Consider the following 21,554-nt stretch of genomic DNA (forward strand, 5'->3'; position numbering starts at 1 on the left):
TAGGCAGTAGACCATGCAGAACTTTATAGAAGAGACACACAAATTTGAAAAACATCCAGCTCTCAATTTTTAGCCAGTGCAGTTTTTGATAGAAAAGTGTGATGAGGTTGAATTTTTTCAGGTTGAATTTGAGCCTCACTGTGATATTTTGGATAACGCTTAGTCTCTGGAAGTGTTTGTGTAGACTTGCTAGATAGATGATGTTGCAGTAGTCTAGGATGCTTAGGACTAGAGTTTGGAGTAGAAGTTTGAAAGGCGCCTGGTCAAAGTATTTTCTAATGGATCTGAGTTTCCAGAGTGCATTGAAGCCTTTGCGTGTGACATGGTTGACTTGGGCAGACATGGACAATTGTCTGTCAAGATGTACTCCCAGGATTCTGATTGTGAGTGAGATTAGGAAGTTGGTTCCCCTTAGGGCTAGGGAGGTTTTAGAGAAGTTGGTGGCTGTGGCTAAGAAAAATTTGGTTTTCTCAGTGTTCAGTTTTAATTTGAAATGGACCATCCAATTTTCTATGATGGATAGAATAGTGTTGTTTCTGTGGGTGTCAGGGATGTGACAGGTAGGACAGTTGTGATATCGTCGGCATAGCTGTAATTGGAGAAATTTAGACTGCTGAGTAGTTCCCCCAGGGAGGAAAAGTAGACCTTGAAAAGCAAGGGCAACAATGGGGAGTCTTGTGGGACGACACTTTTGCTGGAAAAGACGAGGAAAACTCACAGCAGACATGCTGCTTCTTCACGACAATGCACTGGTGCACATATCATGACAATCACAGGCTGCCATCCAAGAGTGTGGGTTTCAGCAGCTGAACCATCCACCCTATAGTCCTGACTTGGCTCCCTTGGATTTTTTCCTCTTCCGAATTTTAAAGAAATCTTTCTGTGGACAGCAGTTTTTAAGTGATGAAAACGTCAAGGAAGCTGTGACATCCTAGTTTGAAGGTCAAACAGAAGAATTATTTTCAAAGGAGGCTAAAGTCATTGCAGGAAAAGTGGATGAGATGTATGGTGCTATCAGGGGACTATACTAAAAAATAAAACACATTAAAAAAAAAACTTTTTTCTTTCTTACTGAGGGAGAATAAATTTTTTATTTATAAATCTTTATTGAGTTTCAAAACCAACAAAAATGCAATACAGTATCTATACAAATAATATTAATCATATATGCATTTATAATCAATCAAAATCCATACAACAATAAAAAAAAAAAAACACCCAACCAACATTTTATAAGGGAATAGAACCATACAAAGAAATACCCCCTCCCGCCCTCCTTTCCCCTGGGTGTGTATGCAGTATACCAACAGGAATAAAGGAAAAGACAACTAGAATAAATTATTGAACACCCCTCTTACTATGTGAATAAACAGGGTGGAACAGGCCATCCGATTCTAGTCCTGGACCATTGCTCTCAACATTTTCCTGAAAGCAGTCTACCTAGCAGGAAATCAGAATGCATTGGCCGACAGGTTGAGCAAAATTCTGCAACCATGGTCGCTCAGCACTTTTCTCTTATGACATCTGTTTATAGCTTAGCGGGACCCCAAATGTATACCTGTTTGCTTCCCCCTACAATCACAAACTTCCTCTTTTTGCTCCAGGCTCCATCCTCCCAATCACCTGGAAATGGAGGCCTTTCTGCTTGATGGGCAAAGCAGGTTCCTCTATGCATTTCCTCCAAACCCTTTAATAAGGACAACACTGATCAAATTTTGCCAGGAACTGGCTACCATGATATTCACCTTAGTGACCACGTCAACCTTGTTTCCCTTTCCTCCTAAAAATGAGCAAATGGCAATCAATCACTCTGCATATTTTTCCAACACTGCTAATGCAGAACGAGGGCTCTCTACTTCATCTCCATCTATATCTATAGAGCTCACAGTATGGTATCTTTCTCCCAACCAATAGATACTCTTTCACTGTCTGCACCAGTGTCAGCTATCATCACAGCATCTAGAAAGCATTCCACACAGCATTGCTACTGCTTCAAGTGGTCTTGCGTCTCTGTGTGGTATAGTGACAAGTCTCTGGATCCAGTAACATATCCTCTTCTATCCATACTGGATTATCTCATACACCTCTCTGATTCTGGACTAAAGCTAATGCTGTGAGAGTTATTTTCAGTGCTATCAATGTTTCTCACACACTTCTGGACAATAAGCCCTTAGCAATGCATCCTCTGATTTCTACATTCATGAAAGGTTTTTACAATACCCAGCTGCCTCTGAAACTCCCTCCACCAGCTTGGGACCTTATTTTGCTGCTTTCAGCAGTCATGAAGCCTCCATTTGAATCACTGTCCACTTGGAAAGTGGTTTTCCTCATTCCTCTCACATCAGCACGCCGAGCCACTGAACTCCAGGTGCCAGTAGCATGTTCACCTTACACTACATTTTTTCCTGAGAAGATGGTTCTTCAAACTCAACCAAAATTCCTCTCAAAAATTGTTCCGGAGTTTCACCTCAACCAGTCCATCAATCTTCCAGTATTTTTTCCAAGCATGAGGCTATTGGGGCTACACCATAGTGCTACAGAGAGTATATTTTAGACTGCAGAAGACTATCCAGTATATACCCAGTGTCAGTTTCAGCATTGGATGTAAAGACTATACATTAACTGCAAACAGTTTGTATTAAAGGAAAGAATAGGAGATGCGACAGTGTGCATCAGTGACTTTCAATCAATGGACTTCAGTAGCCACTTAGGACCAGTGTGAACCTTAGGAGACATTTTCATGTCCAAATACTACTGCATTTTTGATCGTGGGAATGGTTGCATTGGAATAGCGAAACTACACCATGGAAAGTCTCATGTGAAACATCCTGCAGGTGTTCAAGCAATGGTATAACAGCAAATCGTAAGAGAGAAGATATGGGGCGTATGACTGTAACTTAAGAGATGAAAATCCACAGATTCCTATTTTTGTAAAATATTTTCTCTGTTTCTGTTCCCCACTCCTGTGGCTCTCACATGTGCCTCCTAAGTTATTGCTAATTCAGTTATTATTTCCTTTAATTTGTGTTTTGGAAACACCGCATTTAGCATTTTTTTTTTTAAATTAGTCTAGCTTGCTACTTGGATAGAACCAAACCTCACAGAACTACTCAGCTGTTCCTGTCATTTGACCCAAACAAGATGGGAACCCCTGTAACTAAGAGAACAGTCTCCACATGGATTGCAGACTGTTTATCATAGAAACATAGAAACATAGAAATAGACGGCAGATAAGGGCCACAGCCCATCTAGTCTGCCCACCCTAATGACCCTCCCCTACCTTTCTCTGTGAATAGATCCCACGTGTCTATCCCATTTGGCCTTAAAATCAGGCACGCTGCTGGCCTCAATCACCTGTAGTGGAAGACTGTTCCAGCGATCAACCACTCTTTCAGTGAAAAAGAATTTCCTGGTGTCACCTCGTAGTTTCCCGCCCCTGATTTTCAACGGATGCCCTCTTGTTGTCGTGGGACCCTTGAAAAAGAAGATATCTTCCTCCGCCTCGATGCGGCCCGTAAGATACTTGAACGTCTCGATCATGTCTCCCCTCTCTCTGCGCTCCTCGAGCGAGTATAGCTGTAATTTGTCAAGCCGTTCTTCATATGGAAGATCCTTGAGTCCCGAGACCATCCGGGTGGCCATTCTCTGCACCGACTCCAGTCTCAGCACATCCTTGCGATAATGTGGCCTCCAAAATTGCACACAGTATTCCAGGTGGGGCCTCACCATGGATCTATACAATGGCATAATGACTTCCCTCTTACGGCTGACGAAACCCCTTCGTATGCAACCCATTATTTGTCTTGCCTTGGATGAAGCCTGCTCCACTTGATTGGCAGACTTCATGTCCTCACTGACGATCACCCCCAAGTCTCGTTCTGCTACCGTTTTTGCTAGGATCTCGCCATTAAGGGTATAAGACTTGCATGGATTTTGGCTGCCCAGGTGCATAATTTTGCATTTTTTGGCATTGAAGTTGAGTTGCCATGTCCTAGACCAGCGCTCCAGCAGGAGTAGGTCGTGCATCATGTTGTCGGGCACTGAATCTTTGTCTGTTGTGCATTTGCCCACTACATTACTTAGTTTGGCGTCATCGGCGAATAATGTTATTTTACCTCGAAGCCCTTCTGCCAAGTCCCTTATAAAGATGTTGAATAGGATTGGGCCCAAGACTGAGCCCTGTGGCACTCCACTGATCACCTCCGTCATTTCGGAGGGGGTGCCATTCACCACCACCCTTTGAAGCCTACCTCCAAGCCAGTTCCCAACCCATTGCGTCAATGTGTCACCTAATCCTATAGAACTCATCTTGCCCAGCAACCTGCGGTGTGGTACGCTATCGAATGCTTTGCTAAAGTCCAGGTACACGATGTCCAGGGACTCCCCAATATCCAGCTTCTCCGTCACCCAATCAAAGAAGCTGATCAGGTTGGATTGGCATGATCTCCCCTTAGTAAATCCATGTTGTCGGGGATCCCGTAGATTCTTTTCATCCAGGATTTTATCCAATTGGTGTTTGATTAGAGTTTCCATTAGTTTGCTCACTATCGATGTTAGACTCACTGGTCTGTAGTTTTCTGTCTCCATCTTTGAGCCTTTCTTGTGGAGTGGAATGACGTTAGCCGTCCTCCAGTCCAACGGGACGCTGCCTGTACTAAGGGAGAGGTTGAAGAGCGCGGACAGTGGCTCCGCCAAGACATCACTCAGTTCCCTAAGCACCCTGGGGTGCAGGTTGTCCGGCCCCATTGCTTTGTTAACCTTGAGCTTTGACAGCTCACCGTAGACACTGCTGGGCGTAAACTCAAAGTCACTAAAAGGGTCAACTGAGCCAACCCTTGTCTGTAGCTGAGGGCCAAGCCCCGGCGCTTCTCGGGTGAAGACTGAGCAGAAGTATTCATTTAATAGTTGGGCTTTTTCCGAATCCTTATCCACATAGTCTCCGTCTGGATTCCTAAGACTTACAATCCCGCCTGAGTTTTTTCTTCTGTCACTGATATACCTGAAGAAGGATTTATCTCCCTTCTGGATGTTCTTTGCCAGAGACTCTTCCATGTGGAATTTAGCCTCTCTGACTGCTGTTTTGACGGCTTTTGATTTGGTCAGGTAGTCTGCTCTAGAGTCCTGCTTCCCTGATTTTTTGTAAGAGATGAAAGCTTCTTTCTTCTCCTTGATGAGGTTTGAGATCTCTGCAGTAAACCACTGTGGCTTATTGTTCCTTCGCCGTTTACTTACTGATTTAACATAGCGGTTTGTTGCTTCTTGTATGGTGGCTTTCAAAGTCGACCACATTTCTTCCACATTATCAGTTTCAGCTTGGCTTTGTAGCGCCTGGTGAACGAAGTCTCCCATTTCTTTGAAATTTGTGTCCTTGAATTTGAGGACCTTGGTCAGTGTGGTAGATTTAGTGAAACCTTTCCTGAGATTGAACCATACCATGTTGTGGTCACTGGAGGCCAATGTGTCGCCCACCGAGACCTCTGTGACACTTTCTCCATTGGTAAGTATCAGGTCCAGTATTGCCTGATCCCTTGTTGGTTCCAACACCAGTTGCCTGAGTCTTGCTCCCTTCATAGTGTTTAATAGCCTCCTGCTGCTTCCGGAAGCAGAGGTAAGTGTAACCCAATCCACATCAGGCATGTTGAAGTCACCTAGCAATACTGTGTCCCCACGCAAGGTGATATTTTCTATATCTCCGATTATTTCCATATCCAGGTCATCCTGTTGTCTTGGGGGTCTGTAAATTATGCCAAGATACAAGCATTTGTCTTTCCCTCTGGCCAAATTAACCCAAAGGGATTCCCCAGTGTACTGGACATCTGTGATTCTCGTGACCTTAATGTCATCTTTAGTATATAATGCTACACCTCCTCCCATTCTGCCCTCCCTGTCCCCCTATCGTTCTGCTATTCTTGGACTTGTCTGACGTTAGAGGGTTATGTTACCACAAATAAGGTGCAAGCAATGGTTACTTCAATAGCCCATCTACGCTTCATTCCTATTGAGGAGATCTGTAAAGCAGCCACCTGGTCCTCAGTTGGTACATTCATGACCCACTACTGTTTGGAAAATCTTTCCGGACAGGATAGTCAGTTCGGCTACAAAGTTCTCCAAAATTTAATCTCTAATTTGAAGCCAACTTCCCTTCAACCTTTTGTGTGAAAATATGCTGTCTGCTTGTCCTGGGATAAAGCACAATTACTTACCTGTAATAGGTATTGGTGCAAGTGTTTGAAAAAGCAGTTACTTACCTGTAATAGGTGTTATCCAAGGACAGCAGGCAGATATTCTCATAACCTGCCCACCTCCCCTTTTTGGCTTCTTAGATTTGTTACTGAACTGATGGTCCCATGAGCTGGCGGTGGGCAAGAAGGCACCCAAGCATGTGTGGTATGGACAGTCTTTGAATTCTTAAAGTGACAGTTCACTTTGAATGGTCCATTCCATGTTCTGTGGATTACATCACCTACATGTGAGAATATCTGCCTGCTGTCCTTGGATAACACCTGTTACAGGTAAGTAACTGCTTTTTCAAACACTTGCACCAATATCCTAACTCTTGGAGAAAATTGACTTCAGGGAAATCCTCCTGCTTTAGGACCTTTTCCGTAGAAAAAGTTGGCAAATTGATATGTCTGCTCTTTCCTTTGCAGTTCTCTGGATGGGTGGATGCTGTCATTTTTATCTTCAGTCTGGAGAATGAAACCAGTTTCCAAGATATCTTTCAGTACTACACTTTACTGGCAAACTATCGCAACACATCGGATATCGCCTTAGCATTGGTGGGGACACAAGGTAAACTTTTTTCTTGACCATCTTTCCCTATTTAGTCTGCTCATGCTCCATTTTACAATTTTGTACAGAGAAGGTGTTTCACATGATACGAGGATGTACATCTCACAAACATCTTTTCATTTGAGCTACTGGTGAAAACTTTTATATTTTAATTTCAAGTCACAGCAGTAGATAGAAAATAATGTGAAATTACATATCAGATTCACTGCTCAACAAAGAATAAATAAACCTCAGCTCAGGATGTTTTTGAAAGGCTCTGGAGAATCCCTGGAGGAGTGGGATGGGGGCCAACCTAGACTTAGTCGTCCTGCAGGGATAATCGAAAGTTTTACTAGACATCCTGGACAAAACTTAAACATTGTGAGTTAGATGATGTAAAAACAGATATAAGTGCCAAAAAGGTATCCAAAGTGACCAGATAACCACTGCAGAGACAAAGTAAAGACCCCCACACACTCCCCCAGTCTTCACTGACCCCCTCACACCCCCATAAAGATCAGAATAAAAACGTACATACCTGTCTCCAGAACATCAGCACCTGGTATAGGAAAGCATAGTAGAGCTGCACAGAGGCATCTTAAATAGCCTAGGGCAGTGTCTCAAACTTTTTTTAGTTCTGGCATACTAAATAGAGCAAATGTTTTTCACAGCACATTATAATTGAAATTATAAAATGGCAAAACCAACAAAAAATTAAATTTGAGAGTTATTTATTTAAAGTTCTTTAAGCTATGTATCTGCAATTGTAACAACGGTAAAACTAAAGTAAATAGAATGGAATTTCTAATCAATGCAATGGATGTGCTTGTTTTTGAAAGCAAATTAACTCAAAACATGGCTCAGGTTATGTGTCAGGTTTCATTACAACTGATATAATTGTTGGAAAGATTTGTGGCTTTAAATCAATAGTAGCATTGAATCACACAGTTTTACGTTTAATTAAAATCTGACCTGACGTTGCAGCGTGCTGTCATCATTACGTTGTAAGTATTTTGATTGGTCATGCATACTCGTTCATGTGTTTAAAAACTCCGCCTTTTAGGGTGCACGACACAACATTTTGCTGTGCGGGTATTAACTATGAGGCGTACATGAACATTGCCTGATAAAGTAAGTAGTTTGTATCAACTTTAGTAATGTTTGAATGGCGTTGTGACTTGTTAAATTGTGATTTATGTTTTGTATTAGGATTGATTGGCAAATGCGGCAAGAGTACTTAACGTTTAGGACGCCGCTGCCATTTTGACATATCTGTGTAGTTCGCGATTGGTAGTATACATTTCATTGAGAGTATGTTTTGATTTCAAATGTCATCTATTTTCATTGAGTTATAATTAGGGTGTTCATTTATAATTATAACAGTATGTTTGTTATAGAAATGTATCAGAGTTATGTTTGCTCTGGTTCACAACAATATTTGTGAGCTGAAGAGTGTTTTGTATCCTATTTTGGATACAGGTTCAGATAGAACAAGTATTTTCCGTCTTTACACCATGAGTAACATGTAATTTTTTAAAGTATTTATTAGTATTTATTATTATCCCAGGACAAGCAGGCAGCATATTCTTGACTGATGGGTGACGGCACCGACGGAGCCCCGGTACGGACAATTTTAGAGTGATTGCACTCTAAGAACTTGGAAAGTTCTAGCAGGCCGCACCGCGCACGCGCGAGTGCCTTCCCGCCCGACAGAGGCGCGCGGTCCCCAGTTTCTTAGTTTCCGCGGAGCTAAGAAGACGCGTCTCTTTCAACAGCTGTTGAAAGATTTTTTTGTAATCGCCTTCCTGCTCGCGGAAACCCTTCTGGAAATAAAGTTTCCTTTATTTCTTTTCTTTTTTTAGTTTATAAAAAAAAAAAAAACTTTAGTTTTTTCTTCATTTCTTTCGGTTCGGCCCGGCGGGGCCTGTTGCCATCATCGAGGCCTCGGCCTTCGATTTGGCAGAAGCCGTTTTCACTTTCATGCCCCCTCAACCCGGGTTTAAAAAAGTGCCAGTAGTGCGCTCGACCAATTTCACTGACAGACCTGCACAACTGGTGTCTGCAGTGTCTTGGTCCTGACCATCGAGCGTCCACCTGCACCCGCTGTGCAACTTTAAAGAAGAGAACTCTAAAAAACCGTCAGATCCAACAGCGGTTGTTATTTGGCGCCGAGATGTCTGATTCTGCAGCACCGGCACCGACATCGGCCCCATCTCAGTCGGCACCTACTTCGTCGACACCGCGCGATACCGCGCCGGCGTCGCACCCCGCAGGTAAGCCGGCTAAGAAGCCTTCCCCGTTGGAGCGTCCTCCGGTCTCAGTAGCAGCGAGTCCTATCCTGCCGACCTCGAGGCGCCCACGGAAGCGCTCCGCTCCTATTGAGGTGAGCCCCTCGACATCGGGTTCCTCATCCTCGGAGCGTAGAGCGGCACCACAGGTACCGCAGAAGAAAAAGGCGGTACCGGTGCCTTCGCTGGACGAGCGGATTGCTGCTGTCCTGCAAGTGCAACTTAAGGAGCAGTTGCAACAACTCCTTCCCGCACTTTTGACACCGAGCCTTCCAGTCCCGGTCCGGTCTGAGCCACCGGTACCGACAGTGGAGCGCCCTCTTTTATCGGCATCCACTTTGTCGGTACCGGTTCACACTGCTTCCTCGACTTCGATGCCAATCTTAGCACCGGAACCGAGAGCTCAACACCAGGCGGTGCAGACTTCGGTACCGACGCAGCATGTCACATCTCCTGGTACCGTGTCTATGAGGTCGGGTAAGTCGGCGCACAAAGCCCGACACCTGGAACCCTCCACTCCGGAGTCTCGAGACCGTGGCTCTCAGATTCGGGACCCTGATTTGTGGGGTGACTCTGAAGAGCCCTTTCTGTCTGAGGGTGAGTGTTCCTCTGATGAAGAGGATCAACTTGTTGCTGATCCCTCTTCTAAACAGGATTCCACATCTTTTACCTCTTTCTTAAAAGAGATGTGTGAATCTCTTTCTATTCCCTTGGAGGCTGAATCCAAGAAATCCAAGGCATACCTTGATGCTCTGGACTTTGACCAGCCTCCAAGGGAATTTCTCAAACTTCCTCTCCATGACATCTTACGAGAGACTTTTTATAAAAATTTAGAGACTCCCCTGACTGTACCAGGAGCTCCTCGTAAATTGGACTCCTTATACAAGGTTATCCCTATTCCTGGTTTTGACAAGCCTCAGCTCCCGCATGAGTCTCTTTTGGTAGAATCCACACTTAAGAAATCAGCGGGAGCTAGTGTGTATGCCTCAGTCCCTCCTGGCAGAGAAGGAAAAGCCATGGACAAATTTGGCAAACGTTTATATCAGAATGCCATGTTAGCCAATAGGTCAGGGAACTACGCTTTTCATTTTTCATTTTATTTAAAGCACCTCATTCAAAACATGGCTGCTTTTGAAAAGTACCTCCCTGACCACAAGAAATCTGCTTTTCATGCCTGTTTTTCCTCTCTTCTCCAGTTACGCAAGTTCCTAGTTCGGTCAATTTATGACACTTTTGAATTGACTTCTAGGGCCACGGCTATGTCTGTTGCCATGCGTCGGTTGGCATGGCTCAGAGTCTCAGAGCTCGATGTAAATCATCAAGACCGTCTAGCAAATGCTCCCTGCTTGGGGATGAGCTCTTCGGAGAGTCCATGGATTCCACTACACAAAAGCTGTCTGCCCATGAGACTCGGTGGGATACTCTCCTGAAGACTAAGAAAAAGACCCCTCCTACTCGGCCTTTTCGCCAACAATCTGCCTACCAGCGCCGCTATGCTGCCCGTCCCTTGCCACCGGCTACTCAACAGCCTAGACGTCAGTGCCAGCAACAGCGACAACCACCTAGGCCAGCCCAGCAGCAACAGGTGAAGCCTCCTCCACTACAAAAGTCTACCCAACCCTTTTGACGTGATTCTCCAGGGCATAGCCAGTATTCAACCATCTGTCCATCTCCCTCGACCCATAGGAGGACGTCTTTCTTGTTACATCAGCCGTTGGGAGAACATCACATCGGCTCAGTGGGTCCTCAACATCATCTGCCACGGCTACTCTCTCAACTTTCAGACACGTCCTGCACAAAGTCTGCCAAGAGAGTCTGCTTTGAACACCTCTCAGTCTTCTCTCCTTCTTCAGGAGGTTCAATCCCTCCTCCTCCTGAACGCCATAGAGGAAGTTCCTCTAGATCAGAAGGGGCAGGGATTCTACTCCCGTTATTTTCTGGTCCCCAAAAAAACAGGAGATCTCAGACCCATTCTAGATCTTCGCGATCTCAACAAATGCTTGGTCAAAGAAAAATTCAGAATGCTTTCTCTGGCCACTCTTTACCCTCTTCTCTATCAGGGCGACTGGCTATGCTCCCTCGATCTCAAAGAGGCATACACTCACATTCCGGTCAATCTGGCCTCCAGACAGTACCTTCGCTTCATGATCAATCATTGTCATTACCAATACAAGGTGCTGCCCTTCGGTCTTGCCTCCTCTCCAAGAGTATTCACCAAATGTCTGATTGTGGTGGCTGCCTTTCTACGCTCTCACCACCTTCAAGTCTTTCCTTATCTGGACGATTGGTTAATCAAGGCCAATTCATCTCAAACAGTGCTCCTGGCCACCAACCAAACCATCCTGTTTCTACAACTTCTGGGGTTCGAGATCAATCTACCCAAATCTCATCTCATCCCCACTCAGAAACTTCAATTCATTGGAGCGGTGCTGGACACAGTCCTCATGAGAGCATTCCTGCCGTCCAACCGTCTTCAAACTCTTCAATCTCTATGTCAGCAGGTGCTTCCACAAAGTTCCATCTCTGCCAAGCAAATGATGATACTCTTGGGTCACATGGCCTCCACAGTTCATGTCACACCCCTCGCACGTCTTCACCTGCGCACTCCTCAATGGACCCTAGCTACCCAGTGGTCCCAAGCGACGGATACTTACTCACGACACATATCTGTGACATCATCTCTTCGTCAGTCTCTACAATGGTGGTTGATATCCTCAAATCTCTCCAGAGGTCTTCTGTTTCATCTAGCTCCGCGTCAACTTGTTATCACCACCGACGCCTCCCCTTATGCCTGGGGAGCTCATTTGAACGAATTCCAAACTCAAGGACTTTGGACAGCCCAGGAAATGAAACATCACATCAATTTCCTGGAACTCAGAGCGATGTTTTATGCCCTCAAGGCCTTCCAACATCTTCTCTTTCCTCAGGTCCTCCTGCTGTGCACAGACAATCAAGTTGTGATGTACTACATCAACAAGCAGGGTGGGACAGGCTCTCGCCTCTTGTGCCAGGAAGCCCAGAAGATTTGGGCTTTGGCCACAGATCACCAACTATTCCTGAAAGCTATCTACATCCAGGGAGAACATAATTCCTTAGCAGACAAGCTCAGCAGAATTCTCCAGCCTCACGAGTGGACACTCGATCCTTTGACTCTTCAGTCCATCTTCGCTCAGTGGGGCACTCCTCAGATAGACCTCTTTGCAGCTCCTCACAATCACCAGCTGCCCCTCTTCTGCTCCAGACTCTCCTCTCCTCACCGTCTGACAGTGGATGCATTTCTCCTCGATTGGTCCAATCTGTTCCTGTACGCTTTCCCTCCTCTGCCTCTCATGTTAAGAACCTTGTTCAAGCTCAAGAGGGAACGAGCCACCATGATTCTGATTGCTCCACGGTGGCCCAGGCAACATTGGTTCTCCCTTCTACTTCAACTCAGTTCCAGGGAGCCTTTTCTTCTTCCACTGTTTCCGTCTCTGCTTAAGCAACATCAGGAGACCCTTCTGCATCCCAACCTCCAGTCTCTGCACCTGACAGCTTGGTATCTCTCGGGCTGACTTCGAATGATACTCTTTTGTCTCAGCCCGTTCGCTCCATTCAGGATGCCTCCAGGAAACCGGCCACTCTGCAATGTTACCATCAGAAGTGGACTCGATTTTCTTCCTGGTGTCTTCTTCATCATTTTGATCCCACTTCCCTCGCAGTGGAGACGTTGTTGGATTATCTTCTTTCTTTGTCTGACTCTGGCCTCAAGTCTACTTCCATCAGAGTCCACCTCAGTGCTATTGCGGCTTTTCATGAGTCAGTTCATGGAAAACTCCTCTCAGCTCATCCCTTGGTGTCCAGATTCATGCGGGGTCTTTTCAATGTGAAACCACCTCTTAAAGCCCCTCCTGTTCTCTGGGATCTCAATGTAGTTCTTTCCGCCTTAATGAAGCCTCCATTTGAACCTTTGGCTACCGCTTCTTTCAAGTTTCTCACTTGGAAGGTACTTTTCCTTATTGCTCTTACCTCTGCCAGGAGGGTCAGTGAGCTACATGCACTAGTTGCAGATCCACCTTTTACTTTTACCTTTGTCTTTCATCATGACAAGGTGGTTCTGCGTACACATCCAAAGTTTCTCCCTAAGGTTGTCTCTGAATTCCATCTCAACCAATCTATTGTTCTGCCTGTCTTCTTTCCGAAACCTCACTCGCATTCTGGAGTACAGGCTCTGCATACTTTGGACTGTAAGCGGGCTCTAGCTTACTATTTAGAGCGTACTAAGCCCCACAGATCATCTCCCCAACTCTTTCTGTCCTTTGATCCAAATAAATTAGGACGTCCTGTTACTAAACGTACGTTGTCAAATTGGCTTGCAGCGTGCATTTCATTTTGTTACGCTCAGTCCGGACTGACACTGGAAGGTTCTGTCACGGCCCATAGAGTTAGAGCTATGGCAGCATCTGTGGCTTTCCTCCGTTCCACGCCTATTGAGGAAATCTGCAAGGCTGCTACATGGTCCTCAGTTCACACTTTTACATCTCACTATTGTCTGGATGCATTCTCCAGACGGGATGGACACTTCGGCCAATCTGTTTTGCAAAATTTGTTTTCCTAATGGCCAACCTTCCCTCCATCCCTCTTTTTGTTAGCTTGGAGGTCACCCATCAGTCAAGAATATGCTGCCTGCTTGTCCTGGGATAAAGCACAGTTACTTACCGTAACAGGTGTTATCCAGGGACAGCAGGCAGATATTCTTGCGTCCCACCCACCTCCCTGGGTTGGCTTCTTAGCTGGCTTATCCTAACTGGGGACCGCGCGCCTCTGTCGGGCGGGAAGGCACTCGCGCGTGCGCGGTGCGGCCTGCTAGAACTTTCCAAGTTCTTAGAGTGCAATCACTCTAAAATTGTCCGTACCGGGGCTCCGTCGGTGCCGTCACCCATCAGTCAAGAATATCTGCCTGCTGTCCCTGGATAACACCTGTTACGGTAAGTAACTGTGCTTTCTTAGAAATTTAGAACATTTATAATTATGTACTGTTTGCTAGTTTTTGCACTTTATTAATATTCAAGTAATCATTGATTATATGTATTTTTTAGATTTATGTGCAATAGCTTAGGGAAGCACAGCCCCTGACGAAAAATGTGAAACGGTTGGGCAGCCGTCGGGAGAGTATGATAAGTGCTTTCCGTTTTTGGACACTTTATGCACTTTATTGGTTGAATTTTTTGCACAGCACAAGTCACTTGACCAAATGACCAATAGAGAATTGTTTATCTCAAGAAGGGCAATAATTATTTGATTAAAAGTGATGCCTTGGGAAGCATAAGGTCTGGTTGCTTATTTTTACTTGTTTCCTTTTATTTGTGTTCTCTACTTGTTGAGAAACCAAAGCAGACTGCCACTGTACTACCCAAATAGCTTTCTTCCTTTAGACTGCATTATCCAAACATAATCAATTCCTTTCACCAATAGTCATCCTGCCCTACCTGTGTGAAATCAGGTGCAGTTCTTTCTACAAGAATGGCAGAAGATAGGAATGGATTCCTGGATATTCAGGATTGTAAAATTTGGCTACCAGCTCATTTATTTATCTGTTCTTAAGAGATCTTTGGCCTGTGAGTAGTGGTGCTGGCTGGCTCGTGGGGGGCGCTATAATACTGCAATGGAATGGATAGTGTGCAAGACATGTTTGTGGAGTATGTTGTAGATTTTTCTACATATGAGATGCCTCCTTTTCTTGTGATACTGGATAAATCTAGTTAGATGCATATGTTATAGTTAAGGCCACGCCCAATAGAAACTTATGAAAAGTTGGTACAAAAATATAAACAAATTGAATATGGATTGCGGCAAAGGCCAGAAAAATAACATTATAGAATAACAAAAAAATGCTAGGGGTTACCAGGAGGGAAAAAGTATATGTATTTTGCTATTAAGCCAGATCATAGAGGAAATCCGTTATTAGATATACATAACACACTTATAGAGGTATTAATGACTCCATTTTGTATTAATCTTCCTCCATTTTGGTTTCTGTCCTTCTTGATGCCTGTTCTTTGTTTAAAGGATTCGCGCCAAAAGATCTTCAAGGCCTAATTGATAACAAATGTTCTTGAGCTTGTTAGTTTGGAGCATATTTGATTTCACATTCTAATGCTGAGTATAGAAGAAAGTGTATATGTTCTAAAGTATTGAATATATGATAGATATGAATGTTTTGGGGCTCCATATGTGTGAGAATGTGTTTGATTATGTGTGTAAATGCATGTTTAAACATGAGAATTGGTTTTGAAAATTGTATTTTTATATATTTTAAACCTGAAGAAATCCTGAAAGACAACATCTGCAGTTTGACCTATTTGACCTTTACGCTAGGCAATTCTCTCTACTCTGTGACATTCCAGGAGGCCTGTTGGCTGTTTCAGGGCTCCTTTAAGCCCATATTAGCAAATTTGAAGCTGTTAGCGTTACTGAGTCTTGATCAGAAAGCTGGTTTGAGCTAAACTGTTAAAGAATTACTGAGAGAAAAAGTGTTCACAAAAATATGATTTGTAAAACTTTTCTTAAGCCTGGTAACTATGTTAAAATGAATTTTCTTTGTTCATGCCTAAGGACAGCCTTTCTGTTGGCTGATTGGTTGGCAGGTGTGATGTCATACTAGGCATTGCAAAAGTGTATAAGTGATCCTTGTGGGAGTGGTTCTTTGAGTTCATATTTGCCAGCAGAGATGTACTTTGACATGCCTGACTATATTTGATTCCTTGCACAAATTACCTTTTGAACGTTGAATTATGATAAAGCTAATAAAAAATAACCAGTTGGAAAAGATTTGTTCAATTGTCATTATTTCTGGGCAACTAAGGGCAGGGTTTGATAAGTTACCCTGTTCACCTGGTATCTAGTACCCTCAAGCCTGTGCTTACCAGCTTCAAGAAGTATTTCTCTTTTGAATTAATGCCATAGAATGTGTTCTAGGCTAGGAAAGGAATTCAGAAAATTTCCAACATAAACTCAAAACCTAAACAAATAGGTAAGACCCAAAAGAGGATTCTAGAACCACAGGATATCATAATAATACATTCATATTGGACAGAGGTGCCAAACCATCTTATAATAAATATTAAACTTCAAAATTAAGTATCTATGGATTTTTTCCCTCAATCTACAGAAAATAATTCTTTATTAGTGACATTATTACTAGAATCAGATCATAATTAGCTTTTTATTCTCCTCCCACAATAAAATGTTTAGGGGCAGGTAAATAGAACTTACCCAGATATTTAATTAGAACACAAGCTTATTGTCATTGGTTTTTGTCTTTGTCATCTCAGATACTGGCTATGGGTGTTAATTTTTCTTTGAATTATCCCTGAATTAAATAATTTTCAAAAGATTATTGAGTCAATATTCAACCTGCAGCAGAGAGCATCTTACAAGCTGCTTCCAGCTGCGGGCTTACTTAATCCTAGATATTTAGTGCTGGGGCATATACCACTCCTGGCACTGTACTGTATATCTGAGTATGACCGCTAACCCTGAAAGTATCCAGGCACCAGCCATATTCAGATTGCTGTATAAAGTTAGAACAGTTCGCTTGCTGTCCTAACTATGAGTATATACAATTACTTATCTGGTTAGTGGAGTGAAAATCGCTAGAGGGAGCTAATGACTGCGGCAGGGAAGTAGAGCAGAGGCACAGACAAAAATCCGAAGTGGATTCCTTCTGCAGAAGGCACATGGCCATGGGGACACTACCCATCTGTCTAGAACAGTGGTTCCCAAACCCTGTCCTGGGGGACCCCCAGCCAGTCGGGTTTTCAAGATATCCCTAATGAAAATGCATGAGAGAGATTTGCATACCTGTCGCTTCCATTATATGCAAATCTCTCTCATGCATATTCATTAGGGATATCTTGAAAACCCGACTGGCTGGGGGTCCCCCAGGACAGGGTTTGGGAACCACTGGTCTAGAATGTCTCACCTATCTACTGGAAAAGAGCTTACCAGGGTAAGTTCATAATCTCTTTTTTTAATACTGCACCTGAGTGGTTTTTTACCATTAGTTATTATCTCAATCTGTTGGTTTGACTGCTGCCAGCATTCTGTTTTTGTTTCTATTCATATTTATTAACTATCTGAAACTGAATGCTTCCTGTCATTTTACAGACAAGATCAATGCAAACAACAGGAGAGTGGTGGAGGACACTCGTGCCAGAGCACTATGCAGTGACATGAAACGCTGTGTGTATTATGAGACCTGTGCAACTTATGGGCTCAATGTGGACCGTGTCTTTAATGAAGGCAAGAGCAACCATTTTCATATACTATCTTCTGCTTCCACTTATTTTGTGTTCAAAATATTTCAGAACAAGTGTACATCACTAGTAAGAGTGCATAATAGCTGGACTGAATAGTGAGGATATTCAGAAATCCTATTTCAACTATTTTATAAATGGCGATCTGAGTTGTACGCCATTTATAGAATAGCACATAACGCTGGGATCCATACCAAGCTTTGGACGCGAGGATTTAAGCCAGCTAAAACCTGATATAAGTCCTGGCGTGTAAGTTAGGCGCTGATTACCTGAACTCTATAAACTGTGAATACCTTTAGTGAATGCCCCTGACCCACCCATACATCTCCCTTGACCACACCCCTTTTCAATTGTGCACTAAATTACAAATCTGTGGTATGCATGCCCAATCTGCAATTTTTCCCTGGCATCCAGATATTAGTTTTTTAGTCACAGAACAGTCTGACTCTCCAGAAGGTCCCTTGCGGAATGCTAGGGTTATGTCTCACTTGTTATCATCTGGCGCAGGAGTGTAAGCAGCTGCTGGGACAACCCAAGGTGGATTCTTTGGTGGCCCAAATGACCCAACACACTTTGCTCCCTAGTGATGGGGGTGTTGTGTTTAAAGATATGCAGGATCACCGGGTGGATGTGATCCTCAGGAAAATTTTTAAAATAGCTAATTTAGGAGTCAAGGCTGCTGTGGCTATGTCATTTGTGGCACATGCCTGTGTGGTCCGGCTCTATACACTAGAAACTGATGCAGTGGATCCTCCTCCTCAGCATCTGATGGCTGGGATGGACTACTTGGTGGATGGCTTATATGAACTTTAGAGTGTGCTAGCAAAGGGCTCATCCTATTCGATATTGGTCTGCCAAATGATCTGGGTTTGGCAGTGGGCTGGGGATTCCACCTCCAAGGCAACCTTGGCTTGACTGCCTTTTAAGGGGCCTTAGGCATGGGCCAACCGGAACCTTTGGTAGGCCCAGGTGCCTAAAGACCCTCCTGTGGGTGGGGCTTTAGGCACCTGGGCCAATCAGACTTTAGGCCCCTCCCCAGTACATCCTATAATGCACCGGGAAGGGGCAGGCCCGCCCCATTCTGACGGAGGCGGGCCTGCAGGACGGAGGGAGGGAAGACCTCTCTGTCCAGCAATCTTTAAAGGTTAGGGGGGTCCGGAGAGAGTAGGGGGGGTTACAGGTTAGAGGGGGGTCGTGCTATCTATGGGGTGGGGGGTTTCTGGCAGGAGAGATTGGGCACCCTCCTGCCGGCGATCTACAGGGGGGTGGGGGTATTCCGGAAGGAGGGCTTGGGCATTTCTCCTGCCGTGTTCATTCAGGGTGGGTGGGGGATGTTCCGGGCAGGAGGGATTGGACATCCCTCCTGCCACGTTCGTTCAGGATGGGTGGGGGAACTGGCAGCCGTGGCCGCTAAATTTATTGCGGCAGGGAGATCCCTTGCCGTGATAAAATTAGCAGCCATGTCTACAACAACCTGATTTTCTAACCGGCGTCTATAACATAGACGTTGTTTAGAGAATTGGGTTGACTTTAGGCAGTCTTAGGCCCAATTCTGTATAGGACGCCTGTCAGCTTCTGAGACCGGGCATCCTGTACAGAATCTGGGCCAAAGTGTTAATTCAAATAAAAATGTGAAGTGATAGATGGAATCATCATTAAGCTGAACACAAAACAGTGGATCTCTAATCTGCCTTACAGTCTCCTAAATTTATTTATTCTTATCCATTATGATTATACTGCCACCCTTATCTGCTGGTTAATCACAATTTCACAGTTACGTGATAGAGATAATAGCTTGATGTTTATCATTTGTAAGGTTGAAAAATGTCTTCTTATGTAGTGTGTTTTCTATGGCTGCTATGGGCTAGACTCACTAACCTCCTTTCCGTGGCCGATCCGTGCAGGCCTGAGCAATTCACAAAAGAAAAAAATTGAAATGAGGACGATCGGAGGAACGTCCCCCTTGGACTGCATGGATCGCTAGTGTGAGATCCTGACGCATGCGCAGACCATCTGTAGATGATCTGCACATGCGTCTTAAGAGCTGCAACTTTTTTTTTTTTTTTTTAACTTTTACTAGACCAGCGAGCCCGTGGTTTTAACCCGCTTTTAACCACGGGCTCGCAGTGCGGGGAAGGGCAGGAGAGTCGGGGCGGCAGGAAAGATTTGGGCGAGAGCAGGGTGGCGAGTCAGGGCGGCAGGAAGGAGAGATTCGGGGCGAGAGCAGGGTGGCAAGTCGGGGCGGCAGGAAGGAGAGATTCAGGGCAAGAGCAGGGTGGCCAGTTGGGGTGGCAGGCAGGAGAGATTCGGGGCGAGAGCAGGGTGGCCAGTCGGGGCAGCAGGAAGGAGAGATTCGGGGTAAGAGCAGGGCAGCCAGAGCAGCAGATCTGGGCAGAGAGGAGCAGGAGATTGGGGCAGAGAGCAGATCGGGACAGAGAAGCAGGACAGAGAGCAGGGCGGCAGAAGGCAGGGCAGTCGGAAAGGACCTCAGCGACTGGTCCTCAGCAATCGCTTATTTTGGATCGGCCAGCCCATTCCGTGTTGCTTATTTATTTTAGTAAATCGCATCCTTCCTGCTTTGCATGCCGATTCCCCTCATTTGCATGCACGGATCAGGATCAGATCGGTACACAGGTAAGTGAATCGGGTCAGAGGGAAATCGGGTTGCAAAGGACTCGCAAACCTATCGATTTGCTTAGTGAATCTAGCCCTATGTCATCAAGAGACACAATGGTTGAAGGTCATAATGAGAGAGTCAGGAGGACTGGGGATACTCATCTTGAATCATTATAAAGTACCATTTGAATCCATTATAAAGTAATCATTTGCAGGGCAATCTATATGCACAAAATGAAGTATGATTTGTCATTTTATAACAAAACTAAATACACCTATACATGTTAGCAAGGGGTCGTATTTTGCAGTGGGAGCAAACATCAAACATTTTTGCAAAACACATACATGAGTATCGGATAAAACAGTTTATGATAAATTAAAAATATGGATTTCTTCTACTGTTGTTGGCGTGGATACAGATATCTACCTCTCCCCCTAGTCCTGCTCCTCCCTCTGCCCTGCTTTTGTCCCTGCCACAGTATGGATAGAAGTCCCTTGAAAATTCTGATGAGCATAACTTTTCTGTTGTTTTGCAGGTCAAATATGATCTAAAAAAACAAAACATTTTGGTGGACCTATAGACGGACCTTGGACAGGAGTAGAAGGAAAGCTAGTGGGTAGAACGGGTACAATGTGGATCAATTTTTCACTCCATCAAAAATTTCAAAGACTAGAGTACACTCTCCCTATGCACTCTAGCATCTTTCTAGCTTTCGCTGTCACCTTTTCAATCATCGCATACAATCACCCAAGTTCCGCTCTTCTGTCGTACACATAAGTTCTTCACCCCCTAAACTATATGATTCCCTTGGATTTTCACTGCCCAAATGCATGACCTTGCATTTCTTAGCAATAAATTTTAGCTGCCAAATTTCACACCATTCTTCAAGCTTCGCTAGGTCTTTCTTCATATTATTCACACTATCCGGCGTGTCTACTCTATTGCAGATTTTGGTATCATCCGCAAAGAGGCAAATCTTACCCGACAGCCCTTCATCAATATTGCTTATAAAAATGTTAAAAAGAACAGGCCCAAGAACAGAACTCAGGCACACCAAAGTTAATATCCCTTTCCTCAGGGACAATATCCATTGACCACTACCCTCTGTTGCTTTCCTCTCAACTAGTTCCTGACCCAGTCTGTCACTTTGGGGCCCATCCCGAGGGCACTCAGTTTATTTATTAGACGCTTGTGTGGAACACTTTCAAGGGCTTTGCTAAAATCTAAATACACCACATCTAGCATACATCCCTCTATCAAATTCTCTAGTCACCCATTCAGGCTGGTGCTATGCTAATGTTGATCTACTGCCAATTCTGTGATAGTTGCATTCCATTCTATCTGTATTTAAACTTCTATCTGGATAGTAGGTTTGGAGTATTCATTCTTCATGGTCTCTTTGAGAACTAGAGTTCAATTTCATCCTTCCTAGAGTCCATATTTGATATTAGACTATCTTTCCTATTTTGTAAGAAAAAAGAAAAACAAAACTATAAAATAGCTTGAACTATTATCATCCTTCTCATGTGCGACTCAGTGAACTGATCTTCAGAGAAAGCAAAATTGTTACTTATAATGGGTGTT

General features: G+C 44.3%; 1 protein-coding gene across 7 annotated transcripts in view; it reads left to right on the forward strand.

Moving 5' to 3' along the window:
• AGAP2 (ArfGAP with GTPase domain, ankyrin repeat and PH domain 2) overlaps nucleotides 1-21,554 on the forward strand; it is a 526,417-nt gene that overhangs the window by 319,921 nt on the left and 184,942 nt on the right. For all 7 annotated transcript variants that reach the window (XM_033938398.1, XM_033938399.1, XM_033938400.1 and 4 more), the window contains 2 exons: nucleotides 6,651-6,792; nucleotides 17,205-17,339. In XM_033938398.1, the coding sequence (XP_033794289.1) occupies nucleotides 6,651-6,792; nucleotides 17,205-17,339 (277 nt within the window). The remainder of the gene's footprint in view (nucleotides 1-6,650; nucleotides 6,793-17,204; nucleotides 17,340-21,554) is intronic.

The sequence above is a fragment of the Geotrypetes seraphini genome, chromosome 3, assembly GCF_902459505.1.
Source record: "Geotrypetes seraphini chromosome 3, aGeoSer1.1, whole genome shotgun sequence".
Taxonomy (NCBI): Eukaryota; Metazoa; Chordata; class Amphibia; order Gymnophiona; family Dermophiidae; genus Geotrypetes; species Geotrypetes seraphini.